General features: G+C 42.1%; 2 protein-coding genes across 2 annotated transcripts; both read left to right on the forward strand.

Moving 5' to 3' along the window:
- The first annotated feature begins 10 nt into the window (after positions 1–10).
- Positions 11–9056, forward strand: LOC146493269 (tyrosyl-DNA phosphodiesterase 2-like). Its single transcript, XM_085149411.1, has 7 exons — positions 11–210; positions 3572–3654; positions 3744–3917; positions 4049–4140; positions 4673–4791; positions 4870–5040; positions 5121–9056. Exons 2-7 carry the CDS (start codon positions 3602–3604, stop codon positions 5400–5402), a joined length of 891 nt encoding a protein of 296 aa, XP_085005537.1. The 5' UTR covers positions 11–210; positions 3572–3601; the 3' UTR covers positions 5403–9056.
- A 2022-nt stretch (positions 9057–11078) lies between these two features.
- LOC146493270 (tyrosyl-DNA phosphodiesterase 2-like) lies at positions 11079–14852 on the forward strand. The gene is made up of 6 exons (XM_085149397.1): positions 11079–11496; positions 11586–11795; positions 11908–11999; positions 12722–12840; positions 12931–13101; positions 13188–14852. The coding sequence occupies exons 1-6, from the start codon at positions 11444–11446 to the stop codon at positions 13467–13469; spliced, it is 927 nt and encodes a 308-aa protein (XP_085005523.1). The 5' UTR covers positions 11079–11443; the 3' UTR covers positions 13470–14852.
- Positions 14853–25086: the final 10234 nt, after the last annotated feature.

Consider the following 25086-nt stretch of genomic DNA (forward strand, 5'->3'; position numbering starts at 1 on the left):
TGCAACCTTTATAGAATGGGTGGAGCCAGAACTTCGACCTTAATTTGATTATCGCGAGTTTAAGTGGGCGTGTTTCCTGAATCACCAGTAGTCGTTAATCAGCTGACGGGTGAACAGGCTGTGTGAAGGTAAATTTAGGAATCTGCCGAGCTGGTCTGTGGCGTACTGGAGACAGTGTCATCTCGTGGTTTATTTTACAGAAACACAGAGGTACGAAACCAGCCTGAATACTTTCGTTTTTTTTATTATTATTATTATTATTTAAATAAAGTCAATATGAAGAGGTTACTCACATATTACAGACTGAAAGTCATTTTGATCAGAAAGACTGGAACAGAGCTTAAAAAAATTAAAAAGTTCCATCAATTGATGCCAGGAAGAGAAGTCAAAAAACTTGTTTGAATTAACAAACTTATAAACAGAACTCTGTCATTCAGGCACAGAGAAACTAATGAGTTATAATCAAGCAGGCTCTTCATTTTTAAAGTTGCATAAGACAGTTTTTAGTTTTTTATTCTTTCAGCTGTAGTTCGGAGGGTATTTAATGGCCTGAGAGCACGTACAGAATGGGGATTAGGCATTAAGGGGTTTGTAAATATAGATGGAGATTGCAAATAGTCTAGTAAAGTGTTTTACACATGTATACAATTATTTATGTATTTATTTTTGTGCGAACACACTTTGAATTGTCTTACGGTGTATTCCTAATAGTAGTGTAGTGTATTCCTAATAGCGACAGACTGGCAACCTGTCCAGGGTGTACCCCGCCTCTCGCCCTATGACAGCTGGGATAGGCTCCAGCGCCCCCCGCGACCCTGAAAAGGATAAGCGGAAGTGAATGGATGGATGGGTATAAGAACACACTTTGAATTGCCTTACGGTGTATTCCTAATAGTATCTAAGCACATGTGGTCTTAGTGTGGTGCTGGTGTTGTTGGGGCTGAGTTGTGTTGGAATCTGTCTGTGGAGGGTGCTGGCCAGAAGTGTTTGTCTTCTGGTCTGGTGGAAAAATAAATGTGCTTCACTTTCAAATGCCTCCTACCTGGGCCCGTCCACCAAGTTCACACCCAGGAACCACCAAAGCTCAAGCTGCCATGAACTACAACCTGTGGGAACGCCAGCGTCACCGTCTCACTGCTCCAAAATCAACGTCTTCAAGCTCGGCTGAAGTTTGTAGCTGCTCACATAGACAAGCCAAATCTTTACAATTTCAATTAAATTCTGTTTTATTTATACAGTGGAAAATCACAACAACAATCACCTTAAGGCGCTTTATATTGTAAGGTAGACCTTACTATAATACATTCAGACAAAAACCTAACAATCATATGACCACCTGTGAGCAAGCACTTTGGCAACTCCCTTTTAACAGGAAGAAACATCCAGCAGAAGCAGGCTCAGGGAGGGGCAGCCATTTGCCGTGACCGGTTGGGGTGAGGGGAGGAAGACAGGACAAAAGACATGCTGTGGAAGAGAGACAGAGATTAATAACAAGTATGATTCAATGCAGAGAGGTCTATTAACATATAGCGAGTGAGAAAGGTGACTAAAGAAGAAATATTCATTGCATCATGGGAATTCCCCAGTAGCCTACACCTGTTGCAGCATAACTAAGGGATGATTAATAGTCACCTGATCCAACCCTAACTATGTGCTTTAGCAATCTGGAGGAAGGTTTTATAGTCAAATGAGTCAAAGACTGAGCTTGTTGGAAACAATGACAAGAGGCGTATTTGGAGGAGTACAGGTGAGGCTTTCACCTGCTGTCAAGCATAATGGTGGTAGCACCATGCTCTGCTGTGTTTTGTTGCCAATGATACTGGTACACTGCATAAAGTGGATGGCATAATAAAGGAGGACTACCTCCAAATTCTTCACCTTTGTGTCAAATCAACAGCTAGAGGCTTGAAACTTTGACACAGCTGGGTGTTCCAACAGGACAATGACCCCAAACGCATCAAAACTGGTTTTGAATGCATAAAGCAGTCTAACATGGAGCATCTGGACTGGCCTCCCCAAAGCCCTGACATCAACCCTATTAAAAACTTGTGGTCTATACTTAAAAGCTGAATCTGAGCCATGAAACCAACCGATTTAAATTAACTTTGTTTCCAAGAAGTGTGGTCAAATATCCAGCCAGATTTATGTCAGAAGCTGATCTCGACCAAAAAAGTCTGGCCGAGACTTGCCATCACCAGTGTGTGAATGTGTGTGTGAATGACTGAATGTAGTGTGAAGCGCTTTGGGGTCCTTAGGGACTAAGTAAAGCGCTATACAAACCATTTACCATTTAACCAAATATTAGATGGGTTATATGTCATCATTGAAGACGCTGATTTCTGTAATAAACGTTTTAAATTTAAAATAAAAGAATATTTTCTAAGTCATGTTAAAAAGGAATATCATTCTTTGACTTTAAATAGAACAGATGATAGCAAAATAGGATGTGGATTATTTACTTTTTGGTTGAGAGTCAGTCCACTCGTGACATGGTGAACGGCCTGCAGGCCAGGAAAATCAACCTGCTCTTACTGACATTGAAGGAAATAATATTTGATCATTTTTATTAAGGACAGAAACGTTTTGTCACATTTGTAGTAAGAACAGGACCCAACGCAGGACTTTTCCAAAAAGTGACAGTGAATTTATTTAAAGTGAAGAAAGGTAAACAACAACGTGACAATCCCCACACCGTGGCTCCCATGGCGATTTCTCTAAAATCCCACATCTGCTTGTGTCCTTGGCGTGAATCGTGAAACTCCAAATCCCAAACTGTACAGTGGCCCCGCTCCCGTGACTCACTCCGTACACAAATCCTGGCAAGACAAGACACACAAAGTCTTCACTATGAAGCCGGGGATGTACTGCCGGGGATGTACTGCTGAGTAAACTCAACATCCAGGGTTGACTGAAGCTCAGCCCCACAGTTAAGAAGGAGACTACACGTGATGATAATCAGCTGATAAGCAGACACATGGGCGGGGCGACCAGCGAGGGCTTCCAGCTCAAGATAAACCCAAGAAATACTGACAAGCCCAAAAAACACATGAACCCTGGGTCTGGCCATAACAGGTTTTCTTCCCTCCTTTGGTTAATATTTTTTATGTTTTTAATGCATATATGTAGTTATTTTAAAGCCCAATCTGTTTGGAAAAAGTTAGCTCTCATAACTTTGATTTAATTACACACTTTTGAAATCTGTGGTGGTGTTGTATCAAACCATTATTTCTTAGTTTTTGCTTTTTTGCTTGCTTGCATTTATATAGTGTGATACTTACTGAACCTCTGTTGTTGCTTTGTTTGCTTTTCTCTGTTCATTGGTCTTTCTCTCTATGTATGTTTATTAAAGGTTGGGGAAGGAATTATGCAACCCAGAATGGGTTGGGATAGATAGAATGGGTGGAGCTAAAACATGTCAACATACTTTGAACCATATTTGTTTGCAACCAAGGACACAAAAACTCAAATGAACATACTGAGAAACTGCCTGGGTGCATTTCCAGCAAAGCCATGTTTGTAAAGTTATAGTAAATGAATAGAAAGCATAACCTTCCTGGGACTTTTCCTTCAGAGATCCTTGAGCTGACTTGTTGAAATAGACATGGAGAGTGACTCTGAAACACACAGTGGTGAAGATGCTACTCCAGATGACTGGTAAGTCTGCTGTCTGTTCTCCTATGTATGGTGAAGGTTACCTATGACTCTTTGTATTTTAGCTGACTGACTCTGTGAAAAACTTCCAGGATGGATTTGGCTGATGACAGTCCAGATGCCAGTCCTGCTGACAGTCCTGCTGCTACACAGAAACCCTCAGAAAAAGAGGATTTTAAACTGTCCCTGATCACCTGGAATGTGGACGGACGTGATTTGGAAAAACATCCAGAGCGTGCCAGAGGCCTGGTTAAATATTTAAACTTGTAAGCACGTGTTACATTTTTCACACTTTTAGGCATTGTTTGGAGAAAATGTTGTTGGAAATGCAACATTTTCCTAAAGGCTGCACATATGTGACAGTTAATATTATTAAAGTAAATCTCTGTAAATACAGACACAACCCTGATGTGGTGTTCCTGCAGGTGCTCGTTCCCCCTTATGTCCAGTTCTTGAAGGAACAGCTCATCAACTACCTGATGATTGAAGGTACAGTATGTCAGATAGATACAGGTAGAGTAAAACTTAAGGGCTTAAGTGCTTAAGTGAGGTAATCAAGGAGATAGGACACACCAGGAAACATGGGTGAACAAAATCTGACTAACGAGACAGACTGAACAACACACACAAGACAAAAGAATCCAGGAAGTAACACACACACTGAGACACAGACTAAGGCACATGAACTAAAAACTGAGACTGGGAATAAAAAGACATGGAAACTCACAACAGACTGGAGAGGCAAAAGGACAAAACACACAGAGAAAAACATGTGAACAGGACTACAGACATATTAACTAGACAAGACAGGGAACATATACAGACACTGAGACACAACAGGGAAGACAGGGATCACCAAGGGAACTAAGATCAACCAGGGAACTAGAAACATGGATAACAAAACTCAGAAGAGCTAGGAACTAATACTCAAAGAATAAACAAATCATTGACTAAAGATTTGATTTGAAGGGGAACCAAAGCTTAAAAGTCTCTATCTTTCTCTTCCTGTTGTGTTGATCAGGTGGTCGGAACGGTTGCTTCACAGGGATGTTGCTGAAAAAGTCCCGAGTCAAACTTGTGGAGAGTGAGATAGTAGCTTATCCCACCACTAAGATGATGAGGAACCTGCTGGTCGCTCAGGCGTGTGCAAAATCATCTCTGATATTTTCTTTGTGTTCATAAGTGATGCTCAGGAACATTTTCCTTTCCAAATATCAGGTGATCGTCAACAGCCAGAAGCTGTGCCTGATGACATCCCACTTTGAGAGCTGTAAGGAAAATACTGCAGAGCGTCTGAAACAGCTGCATGTGTTGAAGCGGAGGTTGAAACATGCACCTGATGATGTCACCGTTGTGTTTGGGGGGGACACAAACCTGAGGGATGCAGAGGTCAGACGCTGCTCCTTCCACTCAGCCAGTAAACTTGTAACAAGAAATCACAGTAAGTCTTTTGTCTGGACCCGTCTTAGGTGACCAAGGTGGGCCTGCCTGCAACTGTCTGTGATGTGTGGGAGCGACTGGGCAAGCAGGAGCACTGCCGCTACACATGGGACACCTCTGCCAACAACAACAAAACGTTTCCCTTTGTCGCTCGCTGCCGCTTTGACAGAATCTACCTCCGCCCGGCCATCAGAGGTGGAATCCCTCGTCTGGCCCCTGATCACATGGCCTTGGTGGGGCTGGAGAAGCTGGACTGTGGACGCTACACTAGTGATCACTGGGGAATCTACTGCACCCTCTCAGCTGAATAGAAATACACAAAGCAACCAAAAACATGACAGTTAAGCATTTTATTTTTAATCAGCCGCTCTTTAAATTACTGTAACGCTACGCAGGAAGATGTTCTTATTGCCTGTAAACGATTCACCTTATTTTAATCAGTTTTATCCTCTAATGTGTGTCTGCTTAAGTGTTTTATGTGGTTAAAATGACAAATTAAAATATGAAAAGTACTAACGAATTATAATGTCCTTGTTTTTATGTACACTTACATTGATGGATGAAAAGTCCATTAACAGAAGTCTGACAGCTCTTCAGCTTTTAACCTTGTTACATGATCTTCCTCAGTGGATGGTGTTGGGACTGAAAAACACCACACACAGCATGAGAAACCCTACTGGGATGTCACTCTGTGTGTAATACACGCATCATGCCACTAGAGAGCAGTACACAGGTGAATAGCAACTGTTTAAACACTGGTCGTGTCCAAATTCATGGGCTGCATCCTCCCGAGGCCGCATTTGTAGACCGATTACGTCACAGTGACGCGCCGAAGGCTGTCCAAATTCGTAGACTCCTCCGAATGCAGCCGACAAATGTGTCCTCCTTTTCCCGGAATTTGAAGGATGGGTCGGGTGTGTCCTTCGTGGCCCACCTTATCCCAGAATTCATAGCGCGTCCCAGCCAAACTCCAGTTTCCGGCAATGGCGGCCGCTACTAAGTTTTAAAATTACTCATACTAATCTTTCTGGGTCACAAAATAAACTTTTAACATATTTTCAGGCGAGAAAGTAGCTGTGTAAACATCAAATATCCGCTCGGCTTATCAAGATTTCGCATATTTGCAAAAGTGCTTCGACGTTTTCGGAGACGTCTGTTACCCACCAGCTCGACAGCTCGCCGGGAGCTCGAGGGTCACTGAAGCCGCCGAGAACGCCACAACTCCCAGCACATCATTTTCAGATCACCGCGGAGTTTCGCTACTCAGGTTAAACGTGATATATAAGTCACTTAGACAACCTAAAAATGTTATTGTTGGGCTTTTTTCAGTGTTTTATTTGTTCGTGAGTAAATTGGTTTGGCTGAGATTAAAGTTATTAGATTAGATAAAATAAAACTTTATTAATCCCCCGGGTGGTTTTCACACAGCTGAATAAACGTCAAACAGAAAACTGATTAAACAGATTAAACAGTGAGATGGTCGAGAATTTACACAGTGTCCTGTTATATTTTAGACAGCAAGGAGCAGACGGCCGAGTTTATTAAACTCCACCGAGACAGCAGTGACGCTAATCAGAAGGCTAGACCGTCCAATTTCACAGCCGTTTACTTCCGGCCTACCCAACCTTCTGAGGACCCAGCCCACGTAGACCGCGAAGGCCGGGTCCTCAGGAGGATGCAGCCCATGAATTTGGACACGACCACTGACTTACAGGACTGAAAGTGGTGTTATGGGAAGCCGTAATGGTGAGTCCAGTTTTAATACATTCATACACACATATGATGCGGGTAGGGGGACTCTCTCTCTTGTTCACCACACTCCAGAATACGACGACAAGGAGAAACCTCAACCTGCACGCAAGGAGGGCAAGGGTACTGTGGCCCTGAGAGGCCAAACGGACTGCAACTTCAGAAAACACTTGCAAAAAGAAAAATGCTGCAAAAAGAAAAACACTTGCAAAAAGAAAAAACGCTGCAAAAAGAAAAACGCTGCAAAAAGAAAATTGCTGCAAAAAGAAAAATGCTGCAAAAGCACACACAACACAACGGAAATGTTTCTGGGGAGATAATAACCAGACGGACCAGTTGCATGAACCAAAACATGCTAACAAGTGCACTGGGACTGGGAGATACTTCAACGAAGTGGAAGCGGAGCGGCCAAAGAGTAAACTTTCAAAAGTAAGTTCTGAATATTATGTCACTTATTTATGTGCAAATGTTTAATAATGAAGAACATTAAAACATTACTGTTGGCCACATGCTGGCAAAGTTATGTGACATTAGCGATGTTTGTACTTTCAGTGTTTACTTTGTTTTAAAGCCTTTACTTTAAAATATACGCAGTTCGATAGTCGACCTTAATCTTACAGAGAATGTGATGATTTTGTGGATAATTAAAGTCAGTCATATATCCACAAACACAACAAGCTGAAAGTCAGTGATGCTGCTCGGTTTGCAGTCCTGAATATCACGGCACAAGCAGGATTCACTGCACTGTTAATGTTAGCTATGTTATATTGCTGCCTCTGTTCGGTGGTGTCGAGCCAAACGGACTTTAACGTGTGTTTGAACGAGCTGACGGTTCACTCGTTAAGCTGAAAGAAAGATGCTTTAATCACAGGAGTCACACATGTGTCCACTGTACCATCTGGGAACTCTTCTTGTTTAGCACTCGTAATAACACAAACAAAATCCTCCTCCTCTTGTGCTGTTTTGTAGCAGTGTATACACCTGAGACTGTCACCTGTCTGTCTGTCCTGCACTCTCTCTCTTTTTCTTTCTCTCTGATTGTGTAATAAAAGTATGAACATGTATTTATAAGTTACACTTGTGTTTGAATCCTGCAGCTTATCACACATTTGATTTCCATGTGTGACAACTGCAAGTGTCCAGAGTGAGGACAGACTGAGGGACCCACTGCTGCACATCATCTGTGAGGCTTTGCACCCCTGATGATCCACCAGGACAAACTCAGCAGTGTGTGAGGAAGAGGAGGAGGAAGAGCCAGCAGCAACTGATAGATGGAGAGAATAGACAGACTGTTTCCTGTTTGTGAAGGACTGCTAGAAAAGTTTAGAATAACTAATTGTCTGTCCTGAATCAGTCTTATTAGGTAATGTTCAAATAATTTTATCATTCCAGTGTTTTCAGTGTGGGAGAAAGTACTCAGGGCCTTCAAGTTACACACTATGAAAGGAAGAAACAAGTTTAATATTCAGAAACCTAAAGTATGTATCAGCAGCGGAATGGAGCTAAAAATAAATGTTTGTTTCAGTTCTATGAAGCTTTGAGTATTTTGGATTAGTAGCACTGCTGTGTTTGTTGCATCATATTGCTGTAATTGTTTATATGCTTTATATATTCTGAGGTAAGTTGATCTATGGTGTTACATCATATTCTATAAGGATGTTATGTGTTTGTATACTTTGTGCCCAGTTTAACCCATTTAACAGAAGGCAGCCTGTTTAAGGCTCTGATATCTATTCTGTTATGACTTAAAGCAGTTATGACATGGTCTGATTTTCTCACCCAATAAAGGAATATTTCATATATCAGTCTACTCTTCATTCTATCAGAAACAGTTATCACAGCTCGTACATTTGCTTCTTCCACACATATATAAGCATTGAGCCAAATTTAGTAATGCCAACATATTAAAAGAACAATATTTGTCTCTTATATATAATACATCTATATATACACTGTCACAGATACTTGTCTTTAAGTGAAGATTTAAGGTGATAGGAAATATAAATAAATGTAACTTGAATCTTTACTGAAGCTCAGTGTTTGGCACAGAATTCATGTTCACTGCTGTAATAGCTAATAATGATTAATATAATAACTATAATATTGGCCATATTATATTTACATTACCAAAGTGAGATGACTTTAGTCTCATGAACAACATTAGCTAATTGTTATTTACTAGCTAATCTTAAATGACTGTTCAGTACAGAAATGAAGCCCAACAATCATGTTTTACAGTCCTGTGGTCTCAGCCTCAGATACTTATCAAATCACACAAAGCTCATGTAGAAACAAATGTACAAAATGTGTTCTCCTTCATTTCTGTCAAACAAAGCTGTATGAAATGTTTCCAGCTGTTAGTATCATGATTGCTAGGCAACCTGGGCAGCGCGATGGAGGCTAGACCGTCCCATCTCACAAGCCTACAAGCCCCGCACTTCCGGCCGCAGCGATCTTTGAGTACGCGGCCCTTGAGGACCGTTAAGGCTGCATACTTTAAGGCTGCAGACCCTGAATTGCGAAACAGTCCCTGAATTGGGATACAGCCATACATACATGTTTTGGTTCGTGCAACTGGTCCGTCCGGTTATTGTCTCCCCAGAAACATTTCCGTTGTCATTTTTCCTATTTCCGTTGTGTTGTGTGTGCTTTTGCAGCATTTTTCTTTTTGCAGCGTTTTTCTTTTTGCAGCGTTTTTCTTTTTGCAGCGTTTTTCTTTTTGCAGCATTTTTCTTTTTGCAGCGTTTTTCTTTTTGCAGCATTTTTCTTTTTGCAAGTGTTTTTCTTTTTGCAGCATTTTTCTTTTTGCAAGTGTTTTCTGAAGTTGCAGTCCGTTTGGCCTCTCAGGGCCACCGTACAAGGGTCACTGTGAGAAGCCACAAGGAAACTCTTGAGAAGTCAAGTAAGTAAAGAGCCAGGGTTTCACTAACAAAGTAGTTCAACATTCCAGCGACAAGTGGCTGTCCATCCATGCCTTAAGTAGGAGCCGTGATTGCTCATCTTCCACAAGTGGGAAACCAGTGGGAAACAAGTTTTTCAACCTTGCTCTGGTTCACTCCCACATTCCTGCACACTGCCTTCCATTAAGTCTGCACAAACAACTCTCAATTAATGTGAATATCTAACTTTTCTACTTGTTTTATACTTGAGCAATGCAATTAACCATTAAAGGGATCTAAAATTGGTTACAGTCCCCATACCCCATACCATATATATCACATATTAGGTGTAAATAACAAGTCATTTACAGCAGATTAAAAGTGGACAGTCACCTTTTGGTCTACACCTCTGTTTCAGGTTAATTCATTATATTTGTTAAAATATTCCACTCTGCGAGTTCCAGATGTTACATCTGCAGATTCGTCATTTTCACTGAATGGTCGTCTCTGTTGGCCAGTGTGCTGTTTAGTCAGGCTGTTCGCTCCTGACTAAACTGTGACTATCACCAGTTTAAATGGGCATGTTTCCTAAATCAGCTGACGGAGCGAACGTATGGAAGTAAATCTTTCATCTGTAAATCTTACAGTAAAATCTGTTGAGCTGATAGTGGAGAAACTATCCACTCGTGCTTTATTTTATAAAGCTGTCATGCAGGCAGCTGAATCTAACCATTACATTCAGGCATAGAGAATCTAATGAAATAATAATCAAGCAGTCTATTCATGTTTAGATTTGCATAACACAGTTTTAGTTTATTATTATTTCAGCTGTAGTACGGATGCTATTTAATGGCCTGAGAGCAAGCAAACAATTAATGCAACAACATGATTCAAATGTAGGCTTAGTCTACCTGCAATTAAATTGGTTGGTTTCATGGCTCAGATTCAGCTTTTAAGTATAGACCAAAAGTTTTTAATAGGGTTGATGTCGGGGCTTTGGGGAGGCCAGTCCAGATGCTCCATGTTAGACTGCTTTATGCATTCAAAACCAGTTTTGATGCGTTCGGGGTCATTGTCCTGTTGGAACACCCAGCTGTGTCAAAGTTTCAAGCCTCTAGCTGTTGATTTGAGGTGAAGTTGAAGTATTGGGAGGTAGTCCTCCTTTATTATGCCATCCACTTTATGCACTGGCAACAAAACACAGCAGAGCACGATGCTACCACCACCATGCTTGAAAGTGCACAGACACTTCTGCATTCAGTAGTACTTTATTTCCAACTGTGCTTTTTTCCCTGCTTTTTCTGGCATCTGCCCTGGATGCAGCCACTCCGTCATTCCCATTGTATGTATGTGTGTGTGTGTCCCGCTCCTTCTCACTGCAAAACATGAGAATGGGTTCTCTCATCAACTCAGTTCTGCACACCTGCTCCTTCCCGCCTTCACGCCGCCCCGTGAGCTCACTGTGTCACCCCTCCTCTGCCAAAGACCACGCCCCCGCCACAATTATAATACCTTGATAGAATGGGTGGAGCAAGAACTTGTCAACATGCTGTGAACCATATTTGTTTGCAACCATGGACACAATTACACAAATAAACATACTGAGAAACTGCCTGGGTGTATTTGCAGCCAAGCCCTTTTTCAGTTATAGTAAATGAATAGAAAGCAAAACCTTCCTGTCACTTTTCTTTCGCAGAGCCTTGAACTAGTTTGTTGAAGCAGACATGGAGAGTGACTCTGAAACACACAGTGGTGAAGACACTACTCCAGATGACTGGTAAGTCTGCTGTCTGTTCTCCTACATATGGTGAAGTTTCCCTATGACTCTTTGTGTTTGAGCTGACTGACTGTGTGAAAAATTTGCAGGATGGAATTGGCTGATGACAGTCCTGATGGAAGTCCTGCTTACATTCCGGCCGACACTCCAGGTGACAGTCCAGCTGACAGTCCTGCTGCCACACAGAAACCCTCAGAAAAAGAGGATTTTAAACTGTCCCTGATCACCTGGAACGTGGACGGGATTAATGGGGAAAAACGTCCAGAGCGTGCCAGAGGCCTGGTTAAATATTTAAACTTGTAAGCACATGCTACACTTTTCACACTTTTAGGCATCATTTAGGGGAAATGTTGCTAAAGGCTGCATATATGTGAGAGTTAATATTATAAAAGATAATCTTTGTAAATGCAGATACAAACCTGATGTGGTGTTCCTGCAGGAGCTCATTCCCCCTTATGTCCAGTTCTTGAAGAAACGGTTTGTGAGCTACCTGATGATTGAAGGTATAGTATGACAGATACAGGTAGGAAAAGTCCATGTATGAATCATCAAATGGTGATTAATGGCTGAATGCAGTTGAACTGCTTTGGTTTCACTTAGTGTCACACGTGAGGAGAGCTGTTAGAGACTTTTGACAATATTATTAACATCTGTGTTCTTCCTTCACTGTTTTTATAAAACCTGACTGTTGTACCAACACTACCAGATTACACAGGCCATGGAATACACTTTGGAGAAGCTCAGCTGTTTGAGCCTGTTTTTGTTTTCCTGGTTTTCTCTCACATCCAGCACATTGTATGTATTGTTATTACGATTCTCCATTTTCAAATAATAAGTTTTGGAGAAGCTAGGTAAATCCTGGGAGTCAACGCTCAGGCTATAAACACTTGAATTTCATGTCTTTTGTCTAGAAGTAGTAACTCTAGTAAGTCAGACGTAAGGCTGCTTGAAGGGGGAGGAGCCATAACAGCTTGTTTCAGACAGTTTTGAGTAATGAATCATTCAAAGCTGTCTTAGTAGAGATATAAAACAAACACATGGAGCTGGAGATGAGTGGAATAAATCCCACTATAAGCCCACTATCATAGCAGCAGTGTATTCACTGTGATATTGTGTGCTTTCAGTTATTATGTGCAATTAAGCCCATGATCACCTGACAAAGGATTTCCTTTGAAGGTCTTTGCCTTTAAAAGTCTCCATCTTCCTCCTGACTTGTGTTGACCAGGTGCTGAGGAAGGTTACTTCACAGGGATGTTGCTGAAAAAGTCACGAGTCACATTTGTGGAGAGTGAGATAGTACCTTATCGCACCACTCAGATGATGAGGAACCTGCTTGTCGCTCAGGTGTGTGCAAAATCATCTCTGATATTTTCTTTACATGCATAAGCTGTGCTGAACGTGATGCTCAGGAACAGTTTCCTTTACAAAAATCAGGTGATCGTCGACGGCCAGAAGTTGTGCCTGATGACATCTCACTTTGAGAGCTTTAAGGCATGTTCTAAAGAGCGTATGAATCAGCTGCATGTGGTGAAGTGGAGGTTTAAACATGCACCTGATGATGTCACCGTTGTGTTTGGGGGAGACACAAACCTGAGGGACGCAGAGGTCAGACGCTGCTCCTTCCACTCAGATACAGCCAGTAAACTTGTAACAAGAAATCACAGTAACTCTTTTCTCTGGACCCGTCTCAGGTACCCAAGGTGGGCCTGCCTGCAACTGTCTGTGATGTGTGGGAGCGACTCGGCAAGCAGGAGCACTGCCGCTACACGTGGGACACCACTACTAACACCAATCAGAATATTTCTACACCTGCTCGCTTCCGCTTTGACAGAATCTACCTCCGCCCGTCTATCAAACGTGGAGTCCCTTGTCTGGCCCCTGATCACATGGCCTTGGTGGGGCTGGAGAAGCTGGACTGTGGACGCTACACTAGTGATCACTGGGGAATCTACTGCACCTTCACAGCTGAATAGAAATACACAAAGCAACCAAAACCATGACAGTTAAGCATTTTAGATCAGCTGCTCTTAAAATCACTGTAACTCTATGCAGGAAGATGTTCTTATTGCCTGTAAATGATTTATCTTAATTTAATCAGTTAAATTTAATTTATTCCTCTAATGTGTGTCTGCTTAAGTGTTTTATGTGGTTAAAATGGCCAATTCAAATATGAAAACCACCAATAAATTATGTCTGCTTTGTTTTGATATAAATTTGCATTGACCGATAACAAGATCCATTAGCAGAAGTCTGACAGCTCTTCAGCTTTTAATGTTGTTACATGATCTTCCTCAGTGGATGGTGTTTAGACTGAAAAACACCACACACAGCATGAGAAACCCTACTGTAATGTCATTCTGTATGTAACACAAGTATCAGGCCACTAGAGAGCAGTACACAGTTGAATAGCAACTGTTCAAGCAGTGAGTTTTGTTATACACTTATGACTGAAGTTCTTGTTTAGCAAGACTAGGAAAATGGCCCATGTTTTAGAGGAAGGTGAACTGCTCACATCAGAAAACATCAGACAATCTGCAGTTAACTTAATCTTCCAGATCATTTTCAGGAAGAGCAGACACGGATATAAAAACGGGTTGACCTGATCTGTTCATGTGAGGAGTGGTCATGAAATGCAGGACGATAGGACAGACAGACTTGACAAAGCAATAAAACAAAACAAAAAATATATTGCCTTTATTGTTGCTAATGCAAATCCAGAATATAAAATACCAATGTCCAAAAACACAAAGAAGAAATCAGGAGGGAAGGCTCTAGGGTTTAAACACAGCCAAACTGAGGTTACATACACAGACAGAAGGCAAGTGGAAACATTTACCAAAAGCCATCAAAGCACAAAAGATCAGTGACCAACAGAAAGAAACACAGGAGTTAGTGTAACAGGGACTCACAGAGACAAAGATTTGACAAAGAGAGGGTACAAGGGATGAAATGTGTGTCATTAAAAACACACTGAAAAAACATTAAAACTGCGGCAAATCATATCAAATTAAACATTTGTGTCACTGCCAAAACTTTTAGCTGTGACTGTGTAAGAAATGTGTTTGTGTGCATTCATTTATACACGTATTTGTCAGTGTGGCCTTGCGCACAGGAATTTGCAAATTTTCTAAATTTACTGAAGTCTCCTTTAATGGTGTAATCCCAGTATGAGGATGAGATCGTGATATTTAATTCAACGCGTAAGCTGACGCGTTTTTTCAGTGTTTTTTCACTCACTTTGCTTTAGCATGTTTAAACCTGCCTCTGCATCCTTGCGAGTTTGTGTTGTCGTTGACTGATCTTGCTCAGTGCCATGATAAAATTGTACCAACGTTTTTTTAATAATTAAACTGTGTCTGCACCAAATGAGGACAAAGGTTGTGCTAAACATTAAATATTGCTGTCTATTGGTAATTCTTATCAATAACCCAGCATAACATAGCAACAGTAGGCAAAAAACCAAAGATGAACAAATTAAATAAGAATTAGTAAAAAAAAACCAAAAACTATAGCATTTATAATTAAAATTGTAATAACATCTGCTTGTTTTTACCTTTTTTCTGTATAAAATAATGTTAAATATCTGATTTGAAAAAGGTGTCTTAAGATGTTATCCTATCTAATGAGTTCCTCCCTCGAGCCAGACGTAATCGGTCTCCTCGCACAGCCTGGCTGGACGCACCCCCCCTCACTTCTCCCTGTAATACAGCCTCTGAGTGCATTTCTCATGTTTGTTTGGTGAGCAGTCAGCACAGTTTTTAGATCACTGCCACACACAGTGAGGAAAAGCTGACCTCAGGAGAGGACACAGATGTGACTTTTCCCTGGGAGCAGCCATCATCAGAAAAGGCCTCCCACCCCCATTTGTCCCCTGGTCCCTGATTAACAAGGACACATGGACCAAATACGTCCAGCTCTGCTGAGTTCATCTGAAGCCTGAAACACAAACACCTCAAGACTAAACATCCTCTTCTAATGAAGCATTATGCAGATTTTTTTGGTTTTGGGGTTTCATGTAATCCAAATCTCCTTATCCAACTATTTTTTGAAACCTAAAATGATGAAAACGTTTCATATTGCTGACCACTTTAATTTCCAGGCAACACTTCATTAGGAACACCTTGGTAGTTCTGGGTTGGACGCCCTTTTCCTTTCACAACTGCTTTAATTCTTCATGGCACACAGTCCATAATGGCATGATGGCATGATACAGTTGCCACAGATGATATGAATCTACTGCTCCACCTCATCGCAAAGGTGCTCTGTTGGATTGGGCTCTAATGACTGTGGAGGCCTTTTGGTTACGGTGAGTACATTGTCAGCATTGTCTACCAGGATGGATCCATACTTGAATGTTGTTCTGCACCAAATTGTGACCCTATTGTCTGAATGTTGCAGTACAGCTCAAGACTCATCGATCAGGTGAATATTTCCAGTTGTTAATAGTCCAGTTTTAGTGAGCATATGTGAATTATAGATTCCGTTTTTTTGCTTTTGGCTGACATGACTGCCATGACTGCCATCTGGTGTGGTCTTCTGCTGCAGTAGCTCATCTGCTTCAAGGTTCAATATGTTGTATGTTTAAAGATGCTCTTCTGCATACCTTGATTGTAACAAGTCATTTTTTTCAAGGCATTTTCATCCTTGTTTCAGCTGCTCACTGGATATTTACTCCTTTTTAGACTATTCTCTGTGAAATCTATTGTTACACACAGCACTTTGGTCTGTGGGACTTGCAATACAAGTAATCTTTATGTGTTTCTATTCATAAACTTAGACCTAACATTCATAATAACATAACAACAATAGAAACGTCAATAGAGAGATGCCCACTCTCCCCTTCACTTTTTGCAATTTTTATCGAACCTCTAGCAGCAGCACTTAGACAGGCTACAACAATTAAGGGCATAAAATGTAATAACGTAGAACATAAAATCAGTCTCTATGCAGATGATGTGTTGCTTTTTCTGCAAAACTCACAAATCAACCTCTCTGAGGTAATTACTCTAATAAACTGGTTTTCAAGAGTTTCAGACTATTCAATTAACTGGCCAAAATCTACAGTTCTTCCCATTAACTGCTCCTTCCACAATTCATCTTCTGCCCCACTACAATCTGGAAATATTAAATATTTAGGTATTATTGTTTCTCCTAAGCTTTCAGACTTAATTAAATTAAACCACATCCCACTTCTAAAGAAAGTAGAAGGCGATCTGACTAGATGGAAATCTCTACCCATATCACTCATGGGAAGGGTCGCCACTATAAAAATGATGATCTTGCCAAAAATAAATTACTTATTTTTAATGATCCCTAACAAACCATCACAAGATTGGTTCAGATCTCTGGATTCACATATTTCTAAATTCCTTTGGAAAGATAAACCCCCGCGCATCAGCTTAAAAACGCTACAAAGAACCAAGGATAGAGGAGGACTAGATCTGCCTAATTTTCACCAATACTTCTTAGCCAACAGGCTTCAGTTCATCTCAGAATGGTTAAAATGTACCCTCTTAGATGAGCCCTGGCTAGATGTTGAACAGGCACTATGCAATGATCTAGAGATTTCAGACCTACCATTTATTAGCTCAAACATCAAAAGACATGAATGCTTTAAAAGCATCAACATCAGCTTTTCTCTGTCAGCATGGTGGGAGTTTCTAAAAATAACGGAGTCTTCATTAATCCCATGCAAACGTACACCTATCTGGAATAACCCTGACATATTACAAAACAAAAATATGATTAATTTCCCAGAATGGAGTTGTAAAGGAATTAAATACTTAGAACATATATTAGAGGGAACAGAATTTATTCCATTTGACAGACTAGTTACACAATATGGGATCAACAAGAAAAGATTTTTAGAATATCAACAAATTAAATCCATAGTAAAAAAGAAATTTAACCTCAGTCAAGTTGAATTACAAACACCACCAAGTGTGGTTCAATTTCTTACTCTTAAATCCCCCAAACTATTATCTAAAATATACAGAACACTTTCTAAAATAGATGAATCAATATCCCTTCCTATTGCAAAGTGGGAAGCAGATTTATCAGTCAGCTTAGACCAAAACGTCTGGTCTCAGATTTGCTTAAAAACCTTTAAATTTATTAAAAATCCCAATCTGCAATTAATACAATACAAAATACTGCATAGAGTGCACTATACAGGTCATCGAATGTTTAAGATGGGCTTTACATCCGCCAACAACTGCTCACACTGTCAAGGCAATACACCAGACAGTTACATCCACGCTCTTTGGTTCTGTCCACCAGTGCAGAAGTTTTGGCACGAGATATGTGAGGACTTATCAAAGTGTCTGAAATGTAAAATTCCAACCTCCCCTTTAGTATGCTTGTTGGGAAATTTGGATGATGTCACTACAGAAATTAATACAGTCCACATGGTTTTTATTGCCCTATGCATCGCCAAGAAAACGGTCCTCATGAACTGGAAAAATAAAAATAATCTTAATTCTAGCCAATACAGAAACTATCTAATAGATCACATTAGTCTCGATATAGCCTCTGCCACCACATTAGATCAATCCCTCTGGGCTCCTTTGATCGGCTCCATCACCTAGCGGGGGTGGGGGGTCGTGGTTTGGTCCCGCCTTGGCTATTGTGGTTGATGTGGAGGTTGGGATGGGCTTAGGGCACCTGGAGGACCCCTAGAGACGTTATCCCTGGAGGGCTTAACCCGGGGGTTGTGTTCATAACCTGGTTAGTGGCTCTGGTCGCTCTCAGAGGTTGTTCTCCTCGTGGCCGCGTGCAGCGGGGCTGGAGGATGGTCTGTGCTGGCGGACGTAGGTTACTGGCCTGGTGGCCTGGCTGCCCCTGAGTGGATCCGGGGTGGGCGTGGGGGTTTGGGGTTCGGGGGTGCTTCGCCTCCGTGCTGGGGCTCTGGCTGGGCCTTGGGGGCTTCGGTCCTCGTCGGTGTGTCGCCGGGGTTGTGGGCGGGTGGGTGCACGGGGGCTCAGCCCTGGCGCAGGGGGCCTCTTGTGCATCGGCCTAACCGGGGGGCTCTTGAACTGGCAGGGAGGTTGTTCCATCTTTGCAGGAGTCCACTCTGCAGGTGGGGGAGAGACATAGGAGAGGTGGAGAATAAACTTAACCTGGGTGTCTGTGTCTTGTGTAGTCTGGGAGATGATTGAATGTTGGGGTGGGTACAGTTTCCTCTGCGGTGGGGTGGAGTGGGCTGCCCCGGGTCCTGTGGGGCTTGGCGGTGTTGCTGCCGTAGGCCCCGGTCTGGATGGGCCTGGGCTCCCTTGCCTTGGTGGATACCAGAGGACGGGGGTGCATATTGGGGTCAGCGGGGGAGCTGGCCCTAGGGAGGGACACCCTCCCCTCCCTTCTTTTCCTCCCCATCCCCGGCTGCCTCCCTCTTCACGCTCCACCACACCCACCCACACAGGTAGGGCTTTGGGGTGCGGGTGTGTCACCAGGGTGCAGGGGAGACATTCCCCCCCCCTCTGTCCTCTTCTGGCCACCTGTGCCTCAATTTTATCTCACAACTTAGACATCCACATTACTTACACTCTCATAACACACACATATATATATATATAGGGCCTTGAGGGTGGGCACGTTAACGGCGTCCAGTAGACGGTCTGTGTATTCAAACCTGCCTCTGGCGCCGGTGCCCACCTCTCAATTTTAAATCCATGTAGACATTGAGGGTTCTCGGGAGGGGCCGTGCTAACACCTGCTGCTCTCTGGCAGCAGCACCATGCTCTCCCTTGTTTTAAATACACTTTAGAGCAACACGCAGCAACACTACACTTGAGCGGGAGGAGGGAGGTATGGGGTCTTAACACACCCCTGTTCTCTGCTAGCCATCGGGGCGGGGGGGCTGGGAAGAGATGCTGGCTGTCCGATTGGCCTCCCTGCTGCTGCGGAGCCTGGGGCGGTCTGCTTGCCTCCACCCCGGAGGGAAGGGTAACATCTCTTGGGTCTGGGTGCCGTTTCCATCTCTGGGGGTGAGGATACCTGGACCCGGGATATAGAGTATGTTTGGGGAGTGTGATTGTGTGTACATGTCCATTTACGTTTATTCCTGCGTTGGGTGAGTGCTGAGTGTTTGTATATGTGTGCATGAGGGTGGGAATGCATGTCTGTGTCTGTGTGTGCCTGTTTGTCTGTGTCTATATGTCAGGTCGGGTCTTAGACTTCACCTCTCTGGGAACTCCAAGGCCCTCCAAAGTGTGGAGGCCTATCTCCCCTCACCACACTCCCTGCCGGTGACTGATGCCCTCAGGGGTCGGTGCGTTGGTGGTTCTTGGTGTCCGGGGCTGGGCGCTCAGGTATGTACCAGCTCACTCCCGGTGACTACTTGGCGGGGCCTGGCGCCTGCTGCTCGGTCAGGCCTCTTCCGGGGCGCGGGGGGCCCTCGGGCCTCCGGCCTCTGTGCCTGCGGCTCGGTTCACTCTGGCACAGCTGGCTGCCGGCAGAGCCGGCGGGCACGCCGGTGCAGCCCCCTCTAGCTTCTGCCCGGTGGCTACTGGGTGACCCCTCATCTGGGGATCCTCAGCCCTTCCCATGAAGGTGGCACGGATGCCCCTCCGGTGGTCCTCCTTGGGCTCTTGCACTCTGGGGCCTCTGGATGTCTGGGGCCTGGATCTCCTCCATGCCTGCTTCATGCCCTGGGGGACGGGGCTATGGCTCTCTACATCCTCTAGCAGACCATTACATGGGGAAACCATTTGAATACAAGCGCGCCGATCCACACAGGTGTGCACATGGGTGTTCACTATTCGTAGACTTAAATCACACCTTTCTTGGCTGCTACTTCAAAGCACATTGTGCGCTGTCTGTCCTGCGTGCTGCACAACAACATTCAATATTTAGTATTTACTGCTGTTTACACTTAGCTAGATTAATGCGATGGTGTTGTGTATAGTATGTTGCATTGTTTTGTTTTGTTTTTTGCTTGTTTTCTATTCTTTTTCTCTCAACAGGTGATCCCGGAGATATTTTTTCTTCCCCCCTTTCTCACTGTCCCTCTCCCCTTCTGTTTTTCTTTTCCTTCCTCTTTCTTTCTCCCTTTCCTATCCCTCACTCATGTCTGTCCCGTCTGTAACAACTGAAAATAAAATAAATAATAAAAACAAAGGTCGATCAAATGGACCAATACGGCAATGCCATGATGATCCATTTGGCAAAATAAATCCATTGGGTATCCTTGTTGGTCTTCAGACAACAATTCTGACGGCTAAAGAACCAAATGGGACAGGCGGAAAAAAGGAAAAAAAAAAAAAAAAAAAAAAAAAAAAAAAAAAAAAAATAGAAACAAATCAAACATTATGCTAAAGACGAGTGGGACCATCAGACCTTGTACCAACATACCATTTAAATGCCACATGATGGCTGTAAGTATGAAGAACACATCCAGATTTTGCAGCAAAACACATGCTACAATCCAACAAAACCACATTTAACACATAATAACATCATGCCTCATCCATAATAAAAGAGTGCGGGGGCTGAACTGACTTGTCACCCACTGAAAACATTTGGAGCATTATGAATGTACAACAACTGGTGCACAGTCCTGTTAAACAGCTGAAATCCTATTTTAAAGCAAACATTTGGATTCCAACACTACAGCAACTGGTCCACAAACAGCAACGATCACGCCCCAACATTTTCTGAAACATGTTTGTGGTGGCTGCAGTTACAGTCACAAACAGTGGGAATATCAACTAAACATCAGTGCTACAATAGACTTACACATAACACTATACTATACTTATATTTTTCTTTCTTTAAATATATGGTTTAACTTACAGTGGAATAAAGAATTGGTTTTGGTTTAGAATTAATTTTCTTTACTGTATTCTGAAATAAGTGCACTCATTTTAGTTTACACTGTTACGTGTATGAGTTGAACTTTCTTTGTTTTTTGAGTTATCTCAGTAGCAGCTGCTCCCAGTCTCTTGGTTGATAAGCTAAAAGGGAGGAAAGGGGCGGAGCAAGTGTGAAGGGGGGGGGGGGTGTTCTACCCCTTTTTGTGTCTTTGTGGGCTGATCAGCCACTATTTAAGTTTCTCCTTGGTCTTGTTTAAGTAGTTCAGTTTTTTTGAGTCAGTAGTATTGTTTGTTGACAGCTTTCTGTTACTTTGTTACAGAGTTCTATTACTTTGATGTCTTTTATGGGCTTTATTGGGGGTTTTGGGGGTTAAAACAAAAACCTTTTTTAGGGACTTTAACCTGTGCCTGACGTTCCTTCACTGGTCCATTATAATATTCCTAACATTAAATTCAAATCAAGCATTTGAGGAAGGTATAAAAGCTTGTTTTTAACATTATTAAAGGATATGATCTTTTTTTTTTTACTCCCGTGAAATGGTTTTTCTATAAAGTATCAAAGTTGATCATTAGACCTGTTCTGGACCAGCAGAAGCACTACTGGGTTAAGTTAATCTGATTTAAGCAGCTATTAGGTGAACAGTCTACCCAAAGCTAAATGCAGAAAAGAAGAGCACTGTCAGCTTTTCTATTCTGCAACTACAATGTGCACGGTGCATGAGAGTAGTGCGGTGTCACACTTGAGTACAGAGAAGAAGATCAGCATAAGGTCATCTACTGTACAGATGGAGGCAACAGCTGTCAGCGCCAAGAAAGTGGTCACATGATCTATCCCTCTGCCTCGAGGAGGATCCTTCTGCCAGAGGCCTATCATTTCCCTCCTCCACAAATCCATAAACATCCGCACCATAAGTTTCCCTCTGAAAGCCTGCATGGACGAATTCCAAGATCATCTCACTCACTCTTGTATTTCCTTCCTTGTTGTCGAACACCAACAGCCTCTCAGTATTTTTGGAGCTTTCCCTCCGAAGCGCAGGCCTCATAGAGAACGAGGCCTTTAATTTGAGGATGTCAAATTCAATGTTGTTAGTTTTGTGCAGACGTGTTCGTGCACTGGCGGAGAGGCTCTGGGATGGGGTTTGTCCTTCGAGGTGGGGTTACATGATGATGGGTCTGACACGGATCTGACCCGAGCCTGGAAAAGACTGCGTGAAGAGCAGCAGACGGACGTGCGCTGCAGCTCCTGATAACAGATGGAGCAATAAAAAGCACGACCTGTCTGCTGTTTGATTGATAGAGTTTGGCTCAGCTTGTACTCGCTTTTTATATTTTTGTTGAGCTGGGGATGTGAGCAGATGGCTCTGGGCTGCTTTTCAACTGTATGAAGTTGCATGTGGTTACATGGGCACAGCACTGTTTGCAAGCACAATCTAGCTGAAGCACTAACACCCACCTCTGTGCACATGTGCACACAGAGAGAGGTAGTAGATTGTCACAGGCAAGGCAAGGGCACGTCTAAGTGGTACTCCAATCTATATCACTACCGCCACCACCACATCCATCACGACTTCACTTCAAAATTGCTGTGACAAACTGCCCCAGAAGCCACTATTATGCCTTGCCGTACAGTCCTGCTTCTGCTGCTGCTGCTGCATATTTGAGCACTGACGTTTTTTTAGGGGATTGCAAGATAAGGGGAAATCTTCTGAGTAAGAACATTTCCAAGACTCTCAAAGGGTTAGGAGATGAAGCTGGGTCATATTTGGAGAGTTGTGCTCGGATTTAGGATGGAAAAAGGCATTTTAGTAAGAAAAAAAAAAAGTGTGGTAGCTCAACAAAGACGGTGACAAGTTTAAAAATGAATCAGCAGCAGAAGCTTTCTGACACATTTCTGTTAAAACATCTGCCATGTAGTCACAAGTTTTCCAATCAAACCAGTTCCCTTAAAGTGAAAACAAATAAGGACAGTTATTTACTCAGTGTTACATAACGCATCCTGACCTGTAACCCATAAAAACAGACAAGGACAACAAGTTTGTGTATTTAAAGTCTCAGTGGTTTAGTGTTACTCTTCTATAAGCGACACAAAAGACAAAAGCAGTGGATGAAATATTCCAGGCTTCAGTCTCTATGGGAGAACTTATCATATCATATATATATGACCATATCATATATTTCCCATCATGAAACTCTGTGTTGTGTTTTTATTAAACTGCATTTGTAAGTTTGTAAGTTTTTATCACCTGAATGATAGAATAAAATATTTTTTGCCTCTACAACACTAAAATGAGTTTAAAATCAAACAAACAGCATCCTGTTGAAGTGCAGATGTTCAGGGAGTTTAACATAACTACAGAATCAACTATTTAGGAATAAATGCCCTTTTTAAACACAGTCCCCCATTTTCAGAGGCTGAGAAGTAACTGAACCAGCTAAAAATGTATGAAAAGCGATGATTGTCTTCAATACTTGGGTGAAAATCCCATCGGGCAGTCACCGGTAGAAGTGCAGAACACATGGACCTCACCACATGCTGCGTTTCCTCAAGATGCTCTGCAAGACCTTTACTTGTTTGTGGGTCTCCTTGGCTTCAGTTTTGTGTTCAGTAATAGAATAACATGCTCTGTTGGAGTGATATCAGGTGACTGACTGGGCTCTTAATAAATATTAATAATATTTATTATTTTATCTTAATAAATATTTACTTTAGAGCCTCTACAAATGGAGGACTATGCATCAAAATTGCTTTAAGTCCTAAAATTAATTTCATTCTTTTTTTTAAATCCCTTGAATTAAAACTGAAACTTAAAACACTGGCTGACATGAAATCCACTGTGGAAAAAAATAATATGTTGTCCAAATATTTGTGGCTCTAAGTAATTATGAACTTCACCTTGGAGGTTTGAAAGAGGTCATCTTGCAAGAAAACACTGGAAACCTCAACTTAAAATAAATAAATTCAGGAGTTTGTTTTAGTTGTGAGGTTTCATGGGGAAAAAAAGAAGCAGAAGGTTATAACAAACTGTCTGGTTTTATTTTCTCTTTCATAAATAACACTGAACAAGCATTGTACAGTGATAAATAACATTTATACACTGTAAAATTCTCTGTATTACAAAATACAGTATATGTATAATGCACTTGATACAGATGGGGAAGTATTACATTTCATAGCACCACACATGACCTCACGGCCCTTTAGGTTAATGATCCCTCACTCGGTATAACACCTGCATCCCAAACCCAGGTCTTATATGGGTGTCTATGAAACATACTTCCCTTAGGAATCAGTTGTTGCATAACTATATCTAAAGTTAAGTAGAGCCCACGTAGGAAGAACCAAAGCCTTTAAGTGTAAAACTAAATTTTTGCACAATCTGAGTTCCCAGGTGAGACGCTTAAACGTAATGACGTGTCCCCACGGTGGCCAATCAAGCTTCATTTATACGTTTGATTTTTGCATTAAACATGACAAAAACAAAATTTAACACTCACACAAAAAAATCCCACTTCCGAGCAGAACAACTTCATTAATCACGCTACGTTTCAGGAGAGTCTCTGTTAGGGGACATCTAAGACTTTAAAACAAACCACATTTCCGTGCTTTTAAAACATGACTAAGTGTTAAGTGATTTTTTTTTCACAAGCTATCAGTTGTAAAACATGTTCCCCTCTCTCCTTGTATACGTAAACTGTCAATTCAAGTAAGAAGCTGTAAAAGTGTTCCGATCTAACGATAAAGATGTTCGTGTGATCTGTGTGCAAGCAGTCAGTCATTTCA

The sequence above is a fragment of the Neolamprologus multifasciatus genome, chromosome 22, assembly GCF_963576455.1.
Source record: "Neolamprologus multifasciatus chromosome 22, fNeoMul1.2, whole genome shotgun sequence".
Lineage (NCBI taxonomy): Eukaryota > Metazoa > Chordata > Actinopteri > Cichliformes > Cichlidae > Neolamprologus > Neolamprologus multifasciatus.